Below are 21,283 nucleotides of genomic sequence, written 5' to 3'. Positions count from 1 at the left end.
AACTTGTGCTTTTTTGTCTTCCATCCATGTTTAAAATATACATACTACAGCATGCGCTGGGACGCGTCATCAGTGATGTTAACTGGGGTCGTAAGGTGTTTCGGGTCTGTCAACATCATACACCCTCGCCCAGTAGACCCAGCCGAGGCCGATTAAGACCCCGACCCGCGTCCCGGAAGCAGCCGCTCACGGATCAGCCTTCCTACTCTGTCTGCAACGTTGCCCGCGGAAGGGTAGCACGCCCAATCTGCTACAATAGAGTTAGTGCTACACCGCAGTATTGAAAGACCCTTCGGTGCATGGAGGGTCTAAGGCCCTGTGGGTGACTCCAGGCCATAATTTATCAAATATATTTTCAGCCATTGTATACTTTTTTGACAGATGTATGTTGCTTTACAGCTGAAATTGGGTAAGAGAGCTGAAATTGGGTAACAGACATCAAGAGTGATAAAGAGAGAGAGAGAGGTTTTGCTGAATAGCCCACTTTAAAAAGTTAAACCAGACAGGTCGAACTTTTCATAGTGCAGTGTGAAAAGTTCAACCAGCCACACCTGAACAATCACACCCAGGTGGTGCTAATTAAGTGTTTTAAAGTGGTAATCCACAACAGCTGCGCTGGATTAGGTAATGGAATTGATGAGGGAGAGAAGTCTCCCCTCAGGAAACCTGGGTTACATCGTAACCATCCGTTCATCTCTATGCAATCTAAATCCCATAGAGATAGACACAGTGCTTATCTCTATGCAATCTAAATCCCATAGAGATAAACACAGTGTTATACTATAAAGTCTGGCCTGCTGACTTAAAGATGGATGCAGTCAGATTATTTAAACAATCTTTGAGCAACAGTTGTACCAAAGGTTTGTGGCTTTTAGTTGTTATTATTGTGGAAGAATCTTACAAATTGGACCTTGATGGTATGCAAACACATGGAAAAATGCACATGGATTATGTTACCATTAGCCTACATGAAACAATGTAAGATAAATCAAGGTCCAAATGATTGCAGTAGCTTTGAATTTAGAAACTGAGACTCATGCAGTCTTAGTGAGATTGTTTTAGACTAGGGTTCCAGCCCCGAGCGTGGCCTCACCCGCAGCTCGGCTGCTGCGTCTGCGTGGCCTCGCCTGCTCTATTGGCATGCGCAGCACACTTTTGCTCAACTTCGCATCACTGATGACATCATAATTGCTTGAGTGACATCACTGATGATGTCATGGACCTTATGACATCATTACTGACCAAAATCATCACAAATCTCACAATGCGGGACCAAAAACATCTCCAAAATCGCAAACAGCCAATCAGAAACAATCCTCCAACAACAGACAGGCAGGTCTGTGGGTTTGTCTGTATGGTCAGTGCAGTCGGAACCCTCCTTTGCAGTATAGTTTATTGAAGAACATTTATTTTAAAACTTTAATATCTTCAATTAATTAGAAGTGTAATAAAAACACTTGATTGTTACTGTATGCCTAGTGTCCTCTAGAGAGAGAGTGGCGTCAGCGGACGACCAAAATGCGTGACTCATTAGCCAATGAACAGCCAGGAATGGGTCTCGCGCTACTTTTGCATGCTAAAATAAAGCTGATAATGTACAATTTGATTCAAGGGATGAAAAACCCTTTCAGAGTACAACACAAACTGTCTATTTTGCTGCAACTCAACAGTGCTGCTTTTTTTACTCAAGAGTTCCAGGACCTTACTTCCTGGAAAAAAAACTGGTCCATTGGAGTGAATGGAGATGTCGGGACTCTTCTATCTACACGGCTCTGTGTATGCCTATTGCCACTTTTATTTAAATACAAATCTTTTTGCTACCCAAAGATATGTGGATATCCTGGACTTGACCTCACAAACCTTACCTCAGTAGGCAACTGACATACACAGTGTGCCACCAAGACACTGCCACTGCTGCTGTGTTTCTCCTCTGTTGCTGGACAATTAAGCAATTAATCACCAGAAATAGCTGTAATATTGAGCTTGAGAATAATTGAGCTTCTAGTTAACTTAGTAAGCTGATCTAAGAGTCCAAGTCTAAGTCCATGTGTGTGATGTTCATGGTTCTTCATACTCACAACTCTTCTCTGGGCACTTTTGTCTTTCCTCTGGCTGTCACCATTCAAAAATGACTGAGGGTCGAACCCACTTCCTCAAGGGTGACTGAGACCTCAATGATGCAGGGCAGCAGACCAACTCTCTGTGCCACCTGCCCTCTTAATGCAGGGTTTCTCAGGGCTTTAAATGACTCTTTCCTCTGGCTGTCGACATTCAAAACTGATTGAGGATTGAACCCACGCCCTCAAACGTGACTGAGGCCTCAATAATTATACTAGGCAGCAAGCCAACTCTCTGTGCCACCAGGCCAGACTTCTGAAGGCAGGTTTTCTCAGGGCTTTAAATCACTCTTTCCTCTGCTCTGGCTGTCGCCCGTCAAAACTGACAGAGGCTCGAACCCACAACTTCAAAATTGACTCAGCTTTCACGCATTATGTGCACCTTTTTTGTGGGGGAAAAACATACACAAATTATGAATCAAAGTATAGTCTTTATGCATCTTAAAATATGTTTTGAAGGGATATTTTAAGTTTATTAGTATTTGAATTATATGAGTTTCTATTCACCTTGCACAGAAAATACTTCTTAGTTTTATACTTGAGTACATTTCAGAGCCTGTACTTTTTTTTACTTTTACTTGAGTAATTTAGTTAAATCAGTACTTTTACCAGAATCTTTTTTACACAATTAACTACTTAAGTAAAGAAAGTCTATACTTTTCCCATCTCTGCTGTAATATGTCTCCTCCATCGGGAATAGAACCAATAATCCACCTGTCAGGTAGCGACACAGACACAGTGACTGATCCTGGCAAGCTATGAACTGTTAAGAGTTCACTTACTGAATTCTACACTCTGTGTTGACACTGACAACAACACAGAGCATAAAGAGTGAGATAGGGTGGAATTGAAAGAGTGAGCAGCTGTTTATCTGACTGAGCTAGAGTCAGAGACTGACTAGACTTCTACATCAGCTTATTTCTATCAGTGTTCAAACTACTGCTGATGATAAAAAAAAGAGCATCACAGGTGCTGCCTGAGGCAGGGATTGAACAAACTATCTTTGAACATCACACAACATCCACATGTTTATCTGAGTGATCTACAGCCCACTTCCTCTTACAATGCTTTCATATTGTAGCTTTAAACCTTGATCTGTGACTGTTGAAGTAGGTCTGACAAGAAGGAGATAAGAGAGAAATATGAGTATGTGATTTGAAAAAGAAAGTTGCGCTTCGCAATTAGGAAGTTCTTTACCGGACTTAAGAGCCTGAAAATCTTCAGTAAATATGTCTTCTTTTTTTTAAGATATTTTTTTGGGGGGCATTTCTGCCTTTATTTAGATAGGACAGTAGGCAGACAGGAAAGGTGAGGATAGAGAGAGAGGGGATGACATGCGGCAAAGGACCTCGGGTCAGATTCGGACCCGAGCCTCTGTCGTATGTGCTACCAGGTGAGCCACCAGGATGCACAGTATCCTGCAGTCTTTGATATGTCACCTGGACCAGATCTTTCCAGGTACTAAATCAGCTGGGGTCCAGTAGATCTGGATGCTGATTGATCTGTGTGAGGCCACGGAGTGGTGTGTGTGTGTGTGTGTGTGTGTGTGTGTGTGTGTGTGTGTGTGTGTGTGTGTGTGTGTGTGTGTGTGTGTGTGTGTGTGTGTGTGTGTGTGTGTGTGTGTGTGTGTGTGTGTGTGTGTGTGTGTGTGTGTGTGTGTGTGTGTGTGTGTGTGTGTGTGTGGGGTGAACACGCCATTGTTCAGAGGGTATAACGACAAAAGCTCTGTTCCATCTGTGAGCTTCTGTCAGCTGTTTTTACTCTGAAGGGTTTGGCTCCATTTTGGATCTCATTATCAGTTTCTCATCTTGCTGCTGATTCCTCTGATCCATGTCCACTGCCAAGGGTATAAAGACCATGTGCTAAACTGAGGGACTGCTGGTTACACTTCAAGCCTTGGCAAGCAAGTGGCACACCCATCAAAATCTGAGGACCCAGAGGGAGATGTTTCAAGGGTGTAGTTGATGTGCAGATGATTGAATGGCAAATGATGACAACGGTTTTATGATGGGCTTTTCGACACTTAACAAAAACCTTTTCTCTAGTGGCAAATAAATAAGAAGTTACCCTGAGCCAGCAGTCAAATCACCTGGCCTAATGGACAAGGTGTATGATTTTGTGGTAAACTTTCTAGTTCAGCAATTCCAGAAGTTTCTTTTAGAGCTTCAGGCATTATAACTGTGATTGGTAGTAGTTGTCAGTTTGTGACATGGTTTTTCCACGAAAAAGGTGCACATAATGCGTAAAAGCTGGGAGAGCGCGAGACGAGAGAGACAAACAAACAACGTTACATCGTATTTGTCTGTCATGCATTACAATTAAAGTAACTAGCCTGTTTTGAAAAATGTAAGGAGTAGAAAGTACAGATATTTGTGTTAAATTGTAGGGAGTAAAAGTAAAAAGTTGTCAGAAAAATAAATACTCTGTAAAGTATAGATACCTGAAAATCCTATTCAAGTACAGTAACAAAGTATTTGTACTTAGTTACTTCCCAACTCTGGGTTTAGGCATGAGGAGTGATGATTGGTTAGGTTAATATCAGGGTAAGAAAAAGTCCACAATGAGAATAAACCTTTTGATTGACTTTATTCATGGGTATAGAGACAATAACAGATCCAAAGGATAGCATGTAAAAGTGTAAACACTTATTTCCAACATGGTCCATGATGTTTTATTGTGTTCTCTTGTGTTCTCAACCTCGATGATTTTTTAAATGTACTGTATGTATTCCTGCTGGGCAGTTGTTATACGTATCTTTTTATCAATTATCAAATGAATTCAATTAATCAACCAATCAATCAAAAGGCTTATTACAATTGTGGACTTCTTCTTATCCTGATATTAACTAAACCTTTTTATGCCTTGATTCTTGCTGCTTGTTTTAACCATGTCTGTACGGTGTCCTTGAGAGCCTTGAAAGGCGCTCATAAATAAAATGCATTATTATTATTATTAACCAATCATCACTCCTCATGCCTAAACCTAACCAATCATCACTTATCATGCCTAAACCTAACCAATCACTCCTCATGCCTAAACATTTGCATGTGAAAGTTTCTGCCATTGCCTTGTGGTCACTTGTAGTATTATAGCTATATATTTTCTATATTCTTTGGACAAATTAATTTAAAAACTACGTTTATTTTGAATGACAGCTAATGTGCTGCGTGCCATATCTGGTTTTATTTGGGGGCGGGGGGGGGGACTTCATAAAGTAACTTTGAAGTCATGAAAATCGACTATTTTCTTAGTCTAGCCTCCCCCAATCCCCCCCTTAGAAAAAACCCTGGAGCCGTGCCTGTTCCTTTCATTTTATTGCCCAAAATTGTAGTTTGTAGTCTGAGTAGTTAAACTACACCAAAATGACCAAAAGGTAGTTTAACTACTTGACTCACTACGCAAATATGAATGTAGTTGAACTACCAGCAAGCTACTACAAAATGTAGTTCAACTACATAGTTCAACTACATGTAGTTCACTACTCCCCAACACTGTTGACTACTCAGTATGATGCATCACTTTACATTAGGGTACACAAAAAGAATAACTAATGGTCAGGTAATAAGTAAGTAATGATTCGGTACTCATGCAGTAACAACTCTGGAGCAGCACTTAAGGCGGGAACGATAAAGGTAAGTGGTGTTAAGTAATAATGAATGAGTCACTCTTTGGAGTAAACAGCTTTGATATACCTACAAAATAATCATTAACTAATCATTAACTAATGATTAACTACTCTATATATTCACAAACTCACATTTAGGCTACTAATCATTAACCATCTATTCAGGAATTGACCGACTAATCAGTAACTAATGATTAACTAATATATTCACGAACTGACATTTATTAATCATTAACGATTAACTTCTCTACTCATGGAACTGACTGACTAATCAGTAACTAATGATTAACTACTATATTCATGGGCTGACATTTAGTAATCATTAAGTAATGATTAAATACTCTACTCAGGAACTTAGATACTAATCATTAACTAATGACTACCTACTCATTAACTATGATTAACTAGTGATTGACTAATGATGAATTATTCATTAGCTACTCATGAACTATTAGTTCATGATTAGTTTACTAGTAACTACATTATTTGTGTACGTTATTGTAAAGTGTTACCGGAATATCTACTGTCATTGAGATGTGACTAATCACATGATAATAGGTGTACAGGTAGTCAGGCATAGAGATATGAAGGGTTGATAGTTGAAGGGACAGATTTAACCTCACTCCAGTTGAAATACCTGCAAATTATTGACTGATAGAGCCACAATGATTTAAAATATATATATAGTTGTAACCAACTGTCCATTGCGTTTAGGTAATATAGACCTTTGGGAACAGGTTAGAACAGATTTATATTGGGGATCAGGTGCCTTTGCTCAGAGGCACTTTCGCTGTACTGGTCACTGCTAGTACCAGAGAACGACTTAGCAAACTTTTGGCAACTATGCATGCAGCTAGCCTGCCAACCAGATTTGAATGCAGTCTTATCATGATAAAAGCAATATGGAAACCTTTAGCTATTGGTTTATCACGATATATGTTTAAAGTGACTTCACTTCCAATAATTAATCCAGGTCATATTGTATACTTAACCTTTACTTTTCCTCAAGACTCCCCTCTGGAGTACAGAGATTTTCATTCACTTGCTATTTTACAGCGTCCCCAGCACACAGAGACAGCAACAGGAGAAGGGTAGAATTTCAAAACCCTCCCCAGGGAAAAGAGGTTCTGTGGATCCACTTCACCCTGCGACCAATCATCGTGGCAGCTTTCCAGCTCCCAGCAGGAAAGGAAGTGGCTCTCGGGGGGCAGTGCTCAGTTCGCCCTCTACTGGGCGGAAGTCAAGCCTCCATGAAGCCGTCAGTCGAATAGGTCATGCTGTCAGAGCACGCCAGAGTTCACATCCTCTCATTAGACTGCAATGCTTTCAACATCCCTGACTCCAAAAAGCCTGGAGAAAAGCAAAGTCAGGGAATTACACTTGCAATAAAATAGGCTTACCATGATGGGATTGTGCAGGTGTAATCAGGTGTTGTCATTCCTTTCCTGCGCACACACACACCTAGCACAAGCTCACACGTAACGCATGGGTTTACACCATGTGTTGAAGACATAGATGGCTCAGCTGCTGATGTGTGAAATGCGGCTGTGATGTGACCATGTTAAGACTGTTGGGATAATGATGTAATGTAATGTATATAATGTAATGTGATGTGATAATGAAACATCAAGTTTGGCTATGATCGCTTAGTCAGCTGACACCATGCTGACTCTGTACTCACACTAGAAACAAAGCCATATCCAAACTGCAAGAGAACTGAGTTTTATACTTGCTACCTTCAATGTCCTGTTTAAAATATGTTGCAAATGATGCTTTCATGTGTTGTCTGACATGATTTGTTATGAGAAAATACATCATGACGTGGTGACCTTTTACATGTTTGTCATAAGGAAAGTCAGGAATTTACATGACCCTGGCTTGAGACCAAATGTACTTGAACAGTTATGTAACGATAACAGTCTTAAAGCCCCAATTTACACATTAGTTTCTCATGAAGTGCAACTGGCAGGACAGAGGGTGTTTTTGCCCAGAAAAAGAAAAAGAAATCAAAGAAACGGAACTTAACAAATAAGCAAGAAACTTTATTTGTTAAACAAGTATACAGTATAGAGTTGCTGTTGTACATGTTTTTTCTTGCTAGTTTGTGGTTTTATACATTTACCAACAGTGGTTCATAAAGGCAACTGCTAATGGAAAAAATGGCATATATATACAATACAAATTAGCAAACATATCAAAATCAGTTTTTACAACTTTTGTAGCAACCAATTATTTCTATTGGTGTGCCATAGTGCAAACTGTGTTGTTTGTAAGACAGTTTAAGCATGATCAACATTCATAGATCTCAATCATCAATTTCTCTGTCTTAAACACATCTTTGTGTGTAGACTGCATTCATTGTGCCTTCAGTTCAAGTCCTTCTGTCCAGTAATGTGAATTTACAATCAGAATAATTCAAGTGTATCGGGCAGGTCCGGCTGTTTTGTTGGATAGTGAAGAGGTTTTAAGATTGAGCAACATCGCTCCTTGTTTATGTGGGTTGGTGTGTGTATGTGTGGCACGGTACATGAAGACCAGTCCAGACTGTGTGATCTTTCATATTGGTAGAACATGCTCACTTTCCAGTGTGCAAACCTCTGTAGAAGTTCAGGCGCAATCAAGGATCATCATTCCTCAGCTCTTAATTTTGATAATCGAAAAACAGGCAAAATCAGTTAAAAGTTTGATCCAGTACATGACAAAGATTACCTGCGTTAAATAGTCCAAATTTCCTGATGTGTTACTGTTATAATTTTTAGACTGTTTTCAAAATAAGAGCAATGATGCAGTGGTGACTACAGTTCCCCAGCGAATTTTGGCTATAGAAGTATGTCTGAAAATGTTCATTGTTCTACCAGCGTGAAATATCATTTTAAACAGTCTCCACCTGTGGTTTCCCAAGCCCTTTCAAAAAGTCCATGAGGATTCCTGGTTTCACTCTGAAAACACAATTCTCAAAATGATTATCACAAACATATAGCTTAGCAAAAGGTGTAATAACCTGGGAGTGGGGTAGCAGTTGAGGCGGAGTGGGCAAGTGAGGAGTGGATGGCGTATGTGCATGCTTGAGTATATTCTGTCAGCATGTTTGAATAAATGGACAGAGCACAGAACATTCAGACAGATGAAAGTTTTTGGATAACTTTATCATTCCTGCCTCCATCCACTCCCAACATGCGTCTGTGTTCCTGCATCCACCTGACCTTGAGCCTCTATGGCTACGATGTCACTGGAGGAACGAAAAATAAAACTAAAACTAAAAACAACAGAATGGGATATGTCGGTTGTGAAAGCGCTGCTCAGCGGGTAGGTCGGCTGTTGCCTCTACTCTGGTTCTATTGCACCACGTTCTGCAGGAAAGCACTGGTAATGGTGGATCGGTTGTGTCAACAAGTCTGAAGTTGGAGAGTGGAGCGAGACACAGCCCCCTCCCCCTTGCCAAAGCCCCCATCCCGACTCACGAGCAGCCGCAACGGTCCACGACCATGGAGGGGATCTTGCCGTAGATGATCTGCTCTTTGTGGTTAAAGTAGAGCATGTTGATGGGCGACATCTTGGTAGGGGTACAGCAGGGGCCCGCAGACCCTCTGGGGTTCGCCTTGTTCACCAGGTGGGTGTGTGGGTACTTCTGCAGGTGCATGTACTCACACTCCCCGGAGCAGTAGTTGGCCTTGTAGCGCTTGGGGGCAATAATCCAGTCCCAGCCGAAGTCTTCAAAGTCCACCGTGAGCGGGTAGCGGCAGCAGCGGGACTCTGGCGAGTTCTCGTCGCAGTCCAGGCCCGAGTCTCTCCGGGAGCGCTTGGGGCCCTCTGAGATCTTCACCTCCATGAACGGTTGCTGAAAAGACAGTGTTTGTGAATACGCTGAAAATAGCACAGATTGGTTTGCAAAAGGAAGTGTATTGAAGCATTTGATTTTACATCTGCTGCCCTTGAACTTTGAGAACTGGATTCCGAACATGGCATGATAATATTGTGAAACTTGGAGAAATTAGATCATTTGAGGTTGGATAGCCATGGTTTATTTTTAGCCACAAGTGTTCTAATTGCTTCAGAGCCAAGTGCCAGTATTTGTGCCTGATGTATTTGTCACCGATAGTTGTGTGTGTGTGTCAGTGTGTGTGTGTGTGTGTGTGTGTGTGTGTGTGTGTGTGTGTGTGTGTGTGTGTGTGTGTGTAGGCAATTACTCTGATTTGCACAGGCACACACGGAATTTGGGGCAGGTGAACTTTTATGTAATCAAACAAGATTTTAGATTATTTTTGCCGGGTCCCAAAAAAATCTCAAATCTTGTTGCCGGTGCAGGTGTGAGCCTACATGAGTCGCTGCTTATTATCGACTTTCATATGTTTTTAAATTTAATGTTGATTGATTCCTTCTTCCTCCTATGAAATAGCCTACATGAAGGTTTTACACCTGTCCTGTCTCTGAAAAGCCTCTCTGCAAGCAAAAACGTATCAAATCCTATTATAATCAAAAGCTCGTATACAGTCCAATAGAGAATCCAATCGTTTTTTTTAAGAATCTAGTAGGAATACAAAAATATTTTGAAAACCATGGCTGTAGAGCTTTTAGAGAGAGTGAAAGTTTTTTAGTCTTATATGATCGCCCATGCAGGACCTTTTTTGCAGGACTGTCTGTAATTGTTACTGTTGTGTAGCCTACTGTAATTGTTACTGTTGTGTCAGCTAGATTTAGCTAGATATATTCTCTGTGAAGTCCTCTGAGACATGCTTGTGAATTAGGGCTATACAAATAAACTTGACTTGACTTTTCAGTCTGCTAAGAGTCAGATTGGAGTCTATACTGATCCCATTCACCCACACAGCAGTGAACAGGCTATAATAGCCTATGTCACCAATTGGCTATTACTATTATTATTATTCCAACTCTGTTAGCTAATAGACTACATACTTTGTCTCTTACACATGAGCATAATGCCATTTAATGCAAAGTAAAGCTCAGCTCACCAGCCCTTCCTCTCCCGGCTCTGCGGAGGTCACGGCCAAGTCATTTCCCCTCGAATCGAAGGCATTAATCTCGATGCCCCAGTTGGTCCCCGGCTGCCGCAGCCACACAGTCAACACTTGTTTGACGTCTATACTTTGCCAAGAGCCGACTCCGGCATTCACGTCGATCTTCAGGGACCGGATCCGTATGTGTCTCCTCCCGTCTGTGACCGGCATCAGGCGGGAGATCTGCAGGAACACTGTGGTCGCTTCATCCGCTGGCCGGAGATGCACCCAGAGTTGCGCCCGGACTATGCGGTTGGGTTGAAGCCTTTGACTAAAGGAGAAAAAGCAGCACTTTGGTACCCGATCCACTTGCACGATGGATTCCGCTGGAGAGAGACAGAGGAAAAAATGACCCCGATTTTTACTGACCCTGTACGCCAAATACATTTCACAAACAAAAGTAGGCCAAACTGACTAAAAAACAAATGTGATGTGACTTAAAGACTTTTAACATTATATTAGGCTATATATTTTATTCTATAGACCTGCCCTAATTTAAAGCGAAAAATGTAAATCCTGCAATCTGCTTGTGCGTAATGACGCATACGGTCTAGCGAAATGCGATGCACCGTCATGTAGGCTAGGAGCCGAGCCCTTAATAGCCTATGTGAAATCTTAAACACATTTCCAATATGAATACCTACTAAAAGCCACGAAGTGTCAAATTGTCGGTTTTGTGTAAAACGCTCGGAAACGTGAACATGTGCGCTCTATCCCGTGCGTAACTATTTTGGAGACGATTGCGCGCCCGGTGCGCGTCCTGCACCACATGATGACGATTGAATTGAAACAAATTACACTTTGAAAGAAAGACAAAAACTTACGCTCAATGGCGATCATCATGATAGTCTCCGTGATGGCGTGGTCGTCGTCGTCCTCGATAGTCCGATCCTCATTGTCATCTCCAAGCACATCGTACTGGTCAAGAAGCTGCTGCAGCGGCGGTGCCTTGGGCATGAGCTGCTTCACTACGTCTCGGCTGATGTTGGGAGCTTGTTTCAGTCGCAATTTGCTTAATATTTGGGACTTGATCGCGTTTAATCTCATGGTTTTAATCTGCTGTCGGACCTCGCATGTTGAACACTGCTCCGTGTCTTCTGTTGTGGTGGCTGCGGTCTGCGGGTGCGTCGCTTGGTCACCCAAACCCACTGGACCCAAGGCAATCAGCAAGCTAAGATACACCACAATCTGAGACAGATGCATTGTCTAAGGTGTGAAGTTTGCTTTAAAAATGATTCCTTTGGTGTGTGCTGGAGTTGATAGGCGACTGGACTGGGGTTGAATTAATGTCCCACACTGATAGGGATCATACTTTATTAGCGCGCACCTTTATATAGTCCAACTTTAGCCTCTTTTGTGTCGTCAAATACTATGATTGGCTGGACTGGCAACAATGAATTTAACCGACTGACATGAAGGGGGGGGGGGGGGGGATCTGTCAAACCATAAAGAGATGGGTACAGTTGAAACTGCAAGCATGTGCTAAACGTGTCTGCAGATGGATACATTCATATTTCTGACAGGGATTGTGAAATCAGCGCAGGCATGAGACCTGTCTGCCAGGAAATGTAATTGATGCACTATATCATTGAAACAAAAACGTTTTGTCCAATCCATCATTGAAATAAAACGATAGTAAGCTACTTGGCTTCTGAATAGGCCTGCTATAAAATAAGTTACTTCTCTTAAATTTGCATCCTCACTTAGGCTACTCCGCACAAACTGCAGGCATTCTGGGTGCATCATGTCATGTGTCAAGTCATGTGCCCCCGAGTAACCTATGGTCTTAATTGTATGGATGAATCTGTGGAAATGAATCTCCTCCTTGACAAATTAAAACTCAGTATCCTAATCCAGTCTAATGACAGTAAAAACACTTGCTGTAGCCTGCGCAGTTCAGGTAGCCTCTACAGCCTGCAGCTGTTGTGGATTAGGTTCAATTTATGTAAAGAATTGAGTGTACAAAATGATTGTCGATCAGGTTTATTTTGACTCGAACAATGTATTTTTAAGAGAAGATATTTAGTGCCATCTTGTGGCAAAACATCAACAGCCCAATTTTAGGCACGGCGCTGGAAACCTGAGCTGCGGTCCTCGGCCGGATTAATAGCCATGGGGCCACCATGGGCCCCGTGTGTGCGTGTGTGTACACACAGAGCGCATAAATTGGGCGGGGTGGATGTGACACAAGGCATTGATTAACATGCATTATGGCTAAACTGCGGCATGCTGAGCCATGGCTGTAGCCTACACTGTTTAAGTTACTTAAAAGGTTTCTAAATGTAAAATGACAAACGAAAAGAACAATCTCCAGGGAGGCCTGGAGGATGTTGCATAGCCTACAGTTGGTCAGTTGGCCCTTGGGTTCGTTTATCTTAGTGTTGTGACTCTGGGAACTTTACAGAGCTATTCGAGTTTTGGACGTTTTGACTCCAGGATCATGAATAGACGCCGTCAACCAGGACGGCACGGTGGCTCAGTGGTTAGTACTGTTGACTCACAGCAAGAAGGTCCCGGGGGTTCGACCCGGTCCTTCCAGTGTGGAGTTGTTCTCCCCGTGTTCGTGTGGGTTTTCTCCGGGTGCTCCAGTTTCCTCCCACCACCTAAAGACATGTATGTTAGGGTTAATAATACTCCCGTCAGTGCTCCTGACCAAGGCACTGGCAAAAGAACTGGAGTTGGTCCCCAGGCGCTGCACTGCGGCTGCCCACTGGTCCTAGTTCTAGGAAGGTTCAAAAGCAGATGATGAATTTCCCCATGGGGACAAATAAAGGATAACTTAACTCATCTTGCCCAGCAGTGTGAGCAAGCCAAAAACATGCAAGGAAGGTGTGTAAAAGTAAAATGATAAAGCCACAATTTGGCCATGCGTCTACCTGGATGTGTATCACATCAGAACCCCTCCAATCAAAACTCAAAAATCGACATCTTGTTCTCAAGCTATTGTATTCAACATTACCTGTGGTCAGTGTGGTGATAGTCTGATGTTAATGTACCAGTTAAGCATGACAGGAAACAATGATGTCGTCGATGATAATGTGAATCACAATGATGACGATGACGACTTGTAACGGAACATAACTTGGCTCAAGCATTTCACCGTGTGTACTTGTACATCCGTGTGACAATAAACATCTTGTATCTTACTTTGCCAGAATTGGTAAAGCCGATTAATACATTTTCATGTTGCTCCTGCACATCGTTGCCATAAGATGATGTATCCCTTCAACAGAGGGACTGTGGGGGCGGTGGTAAGTGCTGTCGCCTCACAGCTCGAAGGTCCTGGGTTCGATTCCCACCTGGGACGCTGTGAACGCTGAAGGAATGCATGCCCGTCCGCATGTCCTCGAGTGCTCACCGCCCGGGTGGGGTCGTCAAAAGGGCCTTTCTGTGTGGAGTTTGCATGTTCTCTCCGTGCCTCCCGGGGGTTTCCTTCATATAGGAACCCCCTTCACCAAAACATGCAATATCCTGGTTGCTAATGTGGTTCCTCCTCTGGTCGTTAAGGGCACCTGTTCGGAGGGAGGGGAACTGGTTGGAATAGCGTGAACCTCCCACGTGCTATGTCCTACCGGTGAAGCTTCCCCTGTCAGGTGAAAAGAAGCCGCTGGCTAACTGCCCATGTCTCGGAGGAAGCATGGAGCCAGTTTCGGCTCTCCCCAGATCGGCAGAGGGTGGAGTAGCAATCAGGATAAATAAATTAAATTAGCACTAATGGGGGTTAAAAATGGGATAAAAAAATCGGGAAAAAAAAAAACAGGGGCTGTGCCACTAAGTCTTGCCTTACTGGTATTACAAGGCCCTGAACTTCATGGCAAGAGAGCTAGATTTGCAAATACTGTGTTCAGGTCCCTGTTCAGGCGCCATTTGTTAGGTTTTTTAGGGGGTTGGGGGTTGAGGAAACCAACATCACCCTGGTACAATTATCAGATTGTATGAAATGAGGAAGGTCCAGTCCAATCTGGTGAAGCTTTGAATATATTTATTGAGGCTGTGTTGCAGTTTGTTTTGCCTGTGGTTCTGCAACAACAAGAGAAAAGTATCATCAATCCAATTACAGGTTATACAATAGATACAAGGGAAACAATATCATTAATCAACAATTAGGCCTTTATCATTCAAATAGTAATTCATTATAACTTATATTAAGGATAAATCTTACTTACATGTGGCATTCACACACAGGTCAACACAAGCAGAACCGCTCTCAAAGTAACACTGAGCAGAAGGTTTAAATTCACAGTGGCAGAGTGAGTGGGGCTGATTAGTCCAGAGTGCTGTCAGGTGTGCATGGGTGATTACTGGCAGGTGTGTGCATGGGTGAATCAGGGGAAAGGGCAAATGTGAAGTGTGGAGGATTATGGGAAATTGAGTCCAGGAACAGTCCAGAAGTAACTCTTTTGTACAGATGTAGAGAGGGGACCTTTCGATGGTGTGATCGGTGTCAACAGGAACAGTAGCGTAGCTAGGGATAGGAAGGTTGTAGCGAGTCGGGGTTCGAGGGGTGGTAGGGGAGTGGGTAGGGGTATGTGGGTGGTGGGAGCGTACTGTATGGTTAGGGGTAGGACCATTTTCCATGTTGAAGATGATTACCGGTAGCTGTGTTGTTGAGGTAGTCCTAAACATTCCCTAAAGTGCCATAAGGCTGAATGGCCACACCACTGCGCTGTGGGCTTCAAGGTATTTGTGCTTGTATGAGTCTGGATGTTGACTGCAACGTGACTTGTTGGCAGAGGCATACAACCGCAAGGCGGTTATTTCTAGTTGTGATTGTTACTGTAGCCTACATGTATGGAAAAAGTAGGGCCTTTGAGAAGTGGAATCCTGGAAGGGGGGGGGGGGGTTGTTACCAATCACAACTCCGATCTACACACATGACTAAGATGGGCGCAGTGGTAGCACTGTTGCCTCACAGCAAGAAGGTCCTGGGTTTGATTCCTGCCTGGGACGCTGTGGGTACAGTATAGTGTGTACCCCGTCCCATGTCCTCAGTGCCTACAGCTCATCAAGAGGAAGAAGAAAAAAAAGATGATGTATTTCACCATTATTTATTTATTGAATTAATTAATAGAGCATGTGAACTTGGGCATATGGCAAATTAATAGGAATCCATATACCTTGGCATGAGACAAATGAAACTTTGAACTATTGTTATTAATTTTACTGGAAGCATCGTGGGGCTTTGATTTTGAAAAGAAAATGAACAAGCATTTCACTTCCTACCATCCCCCAAACAATGCACTGCACTTTTCTTTGCTTTCAGATAGATTGATTTCAAATTAGCCTGACATGGTTTAAAAGCTGGCAGGCTGGTATACATCACCTAAATATGTCTTAATCACATTAGTGTTTGTTACAATAGCGTTAGCTCAAATGCCAACATTAAACAGTATGTGTTTGGGGAATGCTAATGCCATTAGCGCCATGTTCCGGGGTGGTCTAACCTAGTAGTCAAGTATGGTCCATTTGGTAGTTTGTATTAATCCAAAAACGTCCACCTAAACTAAAGGAATATATATATATATATATATATATATATATATATATATATATATATATATATATATATATATATATATATACTGTATATATATTAAAGACAGGGGTCAGGGTACTAAAGTACATCCGTTCTCCAATTTAAACCAAAAAGTAGGAAAATGGGCCCATTTTCTCTCTCGTTTAAAACCAAAAACGAAAAAACAATTCCTCATTCCCATTTTTGGTTTAAAAAGGGAAAAAGGGTTATACTTCAGTACCCTGGACCAGTCCATTTAGCATTTTTTTACATTTTTAAGAGTGAATTTTGGTAAAATTATCTCTGTCTTAACCTTTACAGTCAATGGTCTTAACCTGTTGGCATAGAAATTGTATAGACAATTTGAAAAAATACAGAAATACCCATTGTAACAGGTGAGCACATCAATAAACTAGCCTAATATGTGTCATATTTATTTAGGTAGAAAATGAACGGGGGTTTTCTGGTCTAAAAACATGTTTCCCCCATTCTAAACGGGTAGAAAACGGCACTTAATATTTTTTGGAACACGACTTCTTATATTTTCCTGTATGTGGCCCACAACCAAAACAAGTTTGGCCACCCCTGATGTAGGCTATTACAACTACTGACCAGCAATTATGAAGTAGGCCTATGATACTGTATGATGTAAGTCATCATATCCATCTGACTCCATTAGCTTATGTTTCGCATCTAGCGGTTCCCTTCGCAGGTGGGTTTCGGTTTAGCCATGGTTAGGCCTGGTGGAGATCTGCACTCAACTGAGTGCACTTTTCTAGTTATAAAATGTGTTATGATTAAGTCATAAAGCATTGGGAATAATTATGAGTGCTTATAACTATAGGTTACAGTGCTATAAGCAGGTTATAATATATAATTATAATGCAAATATATGTATAAAATACATAGGCTATATTAAACGTCTATTCAACGTGAAATTGCTCAGTGAAGTAGGCTATGTTTATAAATGCATACTGGATAACTGGGCACATAGCATGGGCGTTATAGAAAGTGTTACCAAAAACCTACTTTTAAAACCGCAAGAGGGCAATATTGCACAAGCCAAAATGCGGACAGTCGCTGTCCAATGCGCACCGTCTGATCTACGTCTGCCTCCCTACAGATCGTTGCAGAACGGTTAGTTGCCGTTGACTATCGTTGAACTGAAGTCAGTCCAAACCTCAGATTTTGCCGGCTGCTGAACAGCTCATGTATGGTGTGGAGACTAGTGGAGCAACGACAATGCAAAGGGGAAATATCTGTTGCCACCCGACTCCTTTCGCCTGTGATTTCCTCCGGATTATTTGGAGTACAGCTCTGAAACACCCTACCCTGGTGCGGAGCGGTTCATCCTGCAGGAACCAAACCTATCAGCAGCAACTTGGAGATTGCCTGGTTTCCTACACATTGCCCACAGTCGATACCTATTCAATTTAAAGTTACAGTGGTCTGCTGCTGTTTGAAGAGCCAAGGAGAGCTGGGGGACCGACGGGACGGTACCCCCGGTTATGTCTGGATTATTATTTATTTAGCCTAAACGACCTTGTGTTTTTTCCCCCTCCCCTCGCTGGATTATTTTTTGGGTGGAATGGAGAATAACGTGACGCGGATGTCACGCCCTCTTAAAAGTATGTATGACATGGGACAGGTTTACAGACAAGGAGTTCACAACTAGACTGTTGACTTTAAATATTAATAATATTAAATTTAGGCCTATGTATTAGCACATGTATTTCCATTTAAGATAAACTAGTCAGACCACACACACACAAAGCTTAGAACTGTTAGATAAAGTCTGGTTCAACCAACCAGGAATCCAAATCCCATCTACAGCTAATGGATGCATCCACAGTTTGATCCATTCACATCAAACCTGGCAGGGAGATTTCAATTCCTGCCCTGGTTCAAATTCCCCTTGTTGGCGTCTGATCCTCTTTGGACAAGTGTTATTTCACAGTGTGAGTGGACTCCACACTCTGCCAAAACCATTCATAACCTGTGTGTTGTTGTGGACAGTCTGCGGCTTTTTGAATGAAGCATGTTTCCTGTGCACCAAGGCCTAGTCCTAGATAATGATGACCTGTCACACTGAATCAGGCTGTCACACTGAATCAGGCTGTCACACTGAATCAGGCTGTGTAGCTCGGTTAGTGGAACAGATGGAGACGCAGGCTTACAACAAAACAGCTTCAGGGGGATTGAAGCCAGAGACCTTTCTATTCTATTACAGGTTATAGACAGAGGGAGCGTGACGTAGAAAGGGGGTGAGTGAGTTACACACTCTGTGTGCAAAGCAGTCAGTCGCATAGTAATGATAAAAGAGGCCCCGTGACCCCGAGGAGGGTCAGCACAGCTACAGGGGCCGAGCGAGGCCTCACCGTCTCTGGAGCCTGTGTCCCCTTACAGTAGGCTACATGTGGGAATCACAACTAACTACTATATATACTCTATTATACACTATATACATTCTTTGGACGACGATATAATATTTGCTGATATCTCAAAGTCTGCCACAAGTCTGCGATCGATCAATATGAGAATGAGACAATATCATATGCCCATTTAACACAATCAAGTAAGAATTGACAATTTTATCTCTGAGCTCTTCCATTAAATCATCTGTGTGTGTGTGTGTGTGTGTGTGTGTGTGTGTGTGTGTGTGTGTGTGTGTGTGTGTGTATATATATATATATATATATATATATATATATATATATATATATATATATATATGATCTCTCTTATAAGAGGTTATAAGAGAGATCATTTCACCAAAATTCAATATGGTCAATGTATATAATTTATATACAATGTACTATTATACCCCCCGCCCAATTCATGGTGGGCCACTTAAAAACAAGAGACCATAGTTTGGTCACCCTTGCCTGTGTGTGTGTGTGTGTGTGTGTGTGTGTGTGTGTGTGTGTGTGTTTAAGTGCAAATACTGAATATGAGCTGTTACCATCAGGACGGAGGTACAGGGTACCCCTTGTGGACTTCCTGTGCCCAGAGATCTTTTATACCTTCCAGTATAGCTCTGCTAAATAAAGTAAATAAAATAAAGGTATAATAATAGTAATCTAATAATCTTTCACTAGGGTTGGTGTGAAGCAGTCTGTGAGCAAATATTTGCTATGTCGTAACCATTTGTATTGTATTGTACTGAACTGTATTGTATATATTTTGTCTGACTGCCACAGATGCGAAAATAATTTTTCGAAAGGACAATAAACCAAACTAACTAAATGTTTTTTTAATCAGTTAACTAAATAGCCCTAGATGACCTTTCAATTATGAACATAAGCCATGCACATCTATGCTTCATCAACTTGGATTTAAAAGGCGTGTCTTAAAGATGATGTACTGTATATCGATATTTTCACTTTGCATCAATACAATATCGTATCAATATAACGTAATTTCTATTTAGATCGAGGTATTGTCCCACCTCTATGTAGATGCCATATAGCTACTGCGAAAACCGTTCACAATCCTTTCCTCGTCTGGTATTTTTAGGCCGCCTCTGATGGAAAATAAATCACTGAGATCCTCCCTCTCCCCACCCCCCTCTCTCTCTGAGATCCTCCCTCTCCCCACCCCCCCTCTCTCTCTGCAGTTAAGGAAGCGACAAGTTCAAGGCAGCGAAGCGACAGGAATGACCAGAAGTGTTTCAGCACCGCAGGGCCCAGACAGCGATGGACCTCCTAGCCGGTGGCCTCCCCATGCCCTCTGAACCACCGGCCTCTATCGCATAGCATCTCCTAACAGTCATATTTATTCAATAGAGACATGGGTGAGAGAGTGAGCAGTTGTACGAAAGAAACAACAACAGAAAGAAGTTGAGGGGGAACTAAGGAAGGTGAAAGGCGCGACTTCGGGAATACTGCCCGCTCATTTCCAGAATCAAAATGTAAAAAAGAAAAAAGAAAACATTTGATTGATGAGCGACAAATCGTTTGAACCAAAGACACTCGCACTTGACTGCCACTGAACCTCCCCTCCCCCACCACACCTAAAGTAAATCAATGCTACAATTCCCAGAGTATGGGGTGCGTCAAATCCAAGCGGAGCAACTCGGCAGCACAGAATGCAAACTCAGCGGAGAAGGCGGACGGCAAAGCCAGGACGCGGGGCGAGAAAGCCTACTTGGTCCACACGGAGACGGGCTCAGCACAGGACTCGCCCCAGGTGGACCCAGTGCTGCTGGAGTACGCCCAGAGGCTGTCCGAGGACATCGTGGCCCGGGCCGTGCAGCAGTGGGTGGAGGTAGACAGCCGCTACAGTGACATCCCCTACATCGAATGTGACGTGCCATGAGACGGGGACACACTGCCCTCTCCCCCCCGGCCCTGACCTGGATGAAGGTTGTATTAAGGGTCTGTTTTTCATTTACTGGAGGGTCCAGGTCTACGTGTGATCAAATTACTGTATGTCTCTCCAATCTCCTTGGTTCAGGATCTCTGTCCCTGATCCCACTGGATGTTGTCTGCGGCCAAATTTCTCCCCTCTTACCAAGGAAGTTAAGAGGTCCCTTCATTTGGTGAGGGCTCTCACTTGAAAACCTTTGCTGGTGTCACCAGGTCAGAAACACACACGGCTGCCCGGCTCTCCTTCCTCCACAAAAGGTTCCTCGGGCAGAAGGTCTTGTCTAATGGCCTCCCTGGAGATCCTGTGGTGCAGCCACAGTGAGCAGCACCTCTTTCAGCTCTGCCCAGCACAGCCATTAGGCAGCCTCGACCACAGCCATCCATCTAGCAGACAAGGACCTCAAAGTAGGTCACGTTGACTAAGTGATGCTCCAGAGATGGTGTACACATATATACCATATCGCCATGGCCAACAAAGTTCTGGAATCTTCTGCGTAGAATGACACTAGGACACAGATCATCCAGACCAAACCAGGGCATCAGAGAGGATTGGCATACTTTTCAGACACGATCTGGCTCCGCAACAGAGCTGTGGACTACAAAAGAAAAAGGGAAAAAAGAAAATGATTCTGGCAAAAATGTTA

The 21,283-nt window shown here is 42.7% G+C and overlaps 2 protein-coding genes across 2 annotated transcripts; one reads left to right on the top strand and one right to left on the bottom strand.

Annotated features, from left to right (window-relative positions):
• Positions 1-9,199: 9,199 nt before the first annotated feature.
• mstnb (myostatin b) lies at positions 9,200-11,960 on the bottom strand (the record flags this gene model as incomplete). Its single annotated transcript, XM_083640953.1, has 3 exons — positions 9,200-9,580; positions 10,713-11,083; positions 11,582-11,960. The coding sequence occupies 3 exons, from the start codon at positions 11,958-11,960 to the stop codon at positions 9,200-9,202; spliced, it is 1,131 nt and encodes a 376-aa protein (XP_083497079.1).
• An 8,356-nt stretch (positions 11,961-20,316) lies between these two features.
• Positions 20,317-20,589, top strand: akap19 (A-kinase anchoring protein 19; the record flags this gene model as incomplete). Its single annotated transcript, XM_083641745.1, has 1 exon — positions 20,317-20,589. The coding sequence occupies one exon, from the start codon at positions 20,317-20,319 to the stop codon at positions 20,587-20,589; it is 273 nt and encodes a 90-aa protein (XP_083497871.1).
• Between the last annotated feature and the right edge of the window lie 694 nt (positions 20,590-21,283).

Source organism: Poromitra crassiceps (genome assembly GCF_964638095.1).
Source record: "Poromitra crassiceps genome assembly, chromosome: 8".
NCBI lineage: Eukaryota > Metazoa > Chordata > Actinopteri > Beryciformes > Melamphaidae > Poromitra > Poromitra crassiceps.
The sequence above is the reverse complement of the archived record's forward strand: the minus strand, read 5'-3'. Positions and strand labels throughout refer to the sequence as shown.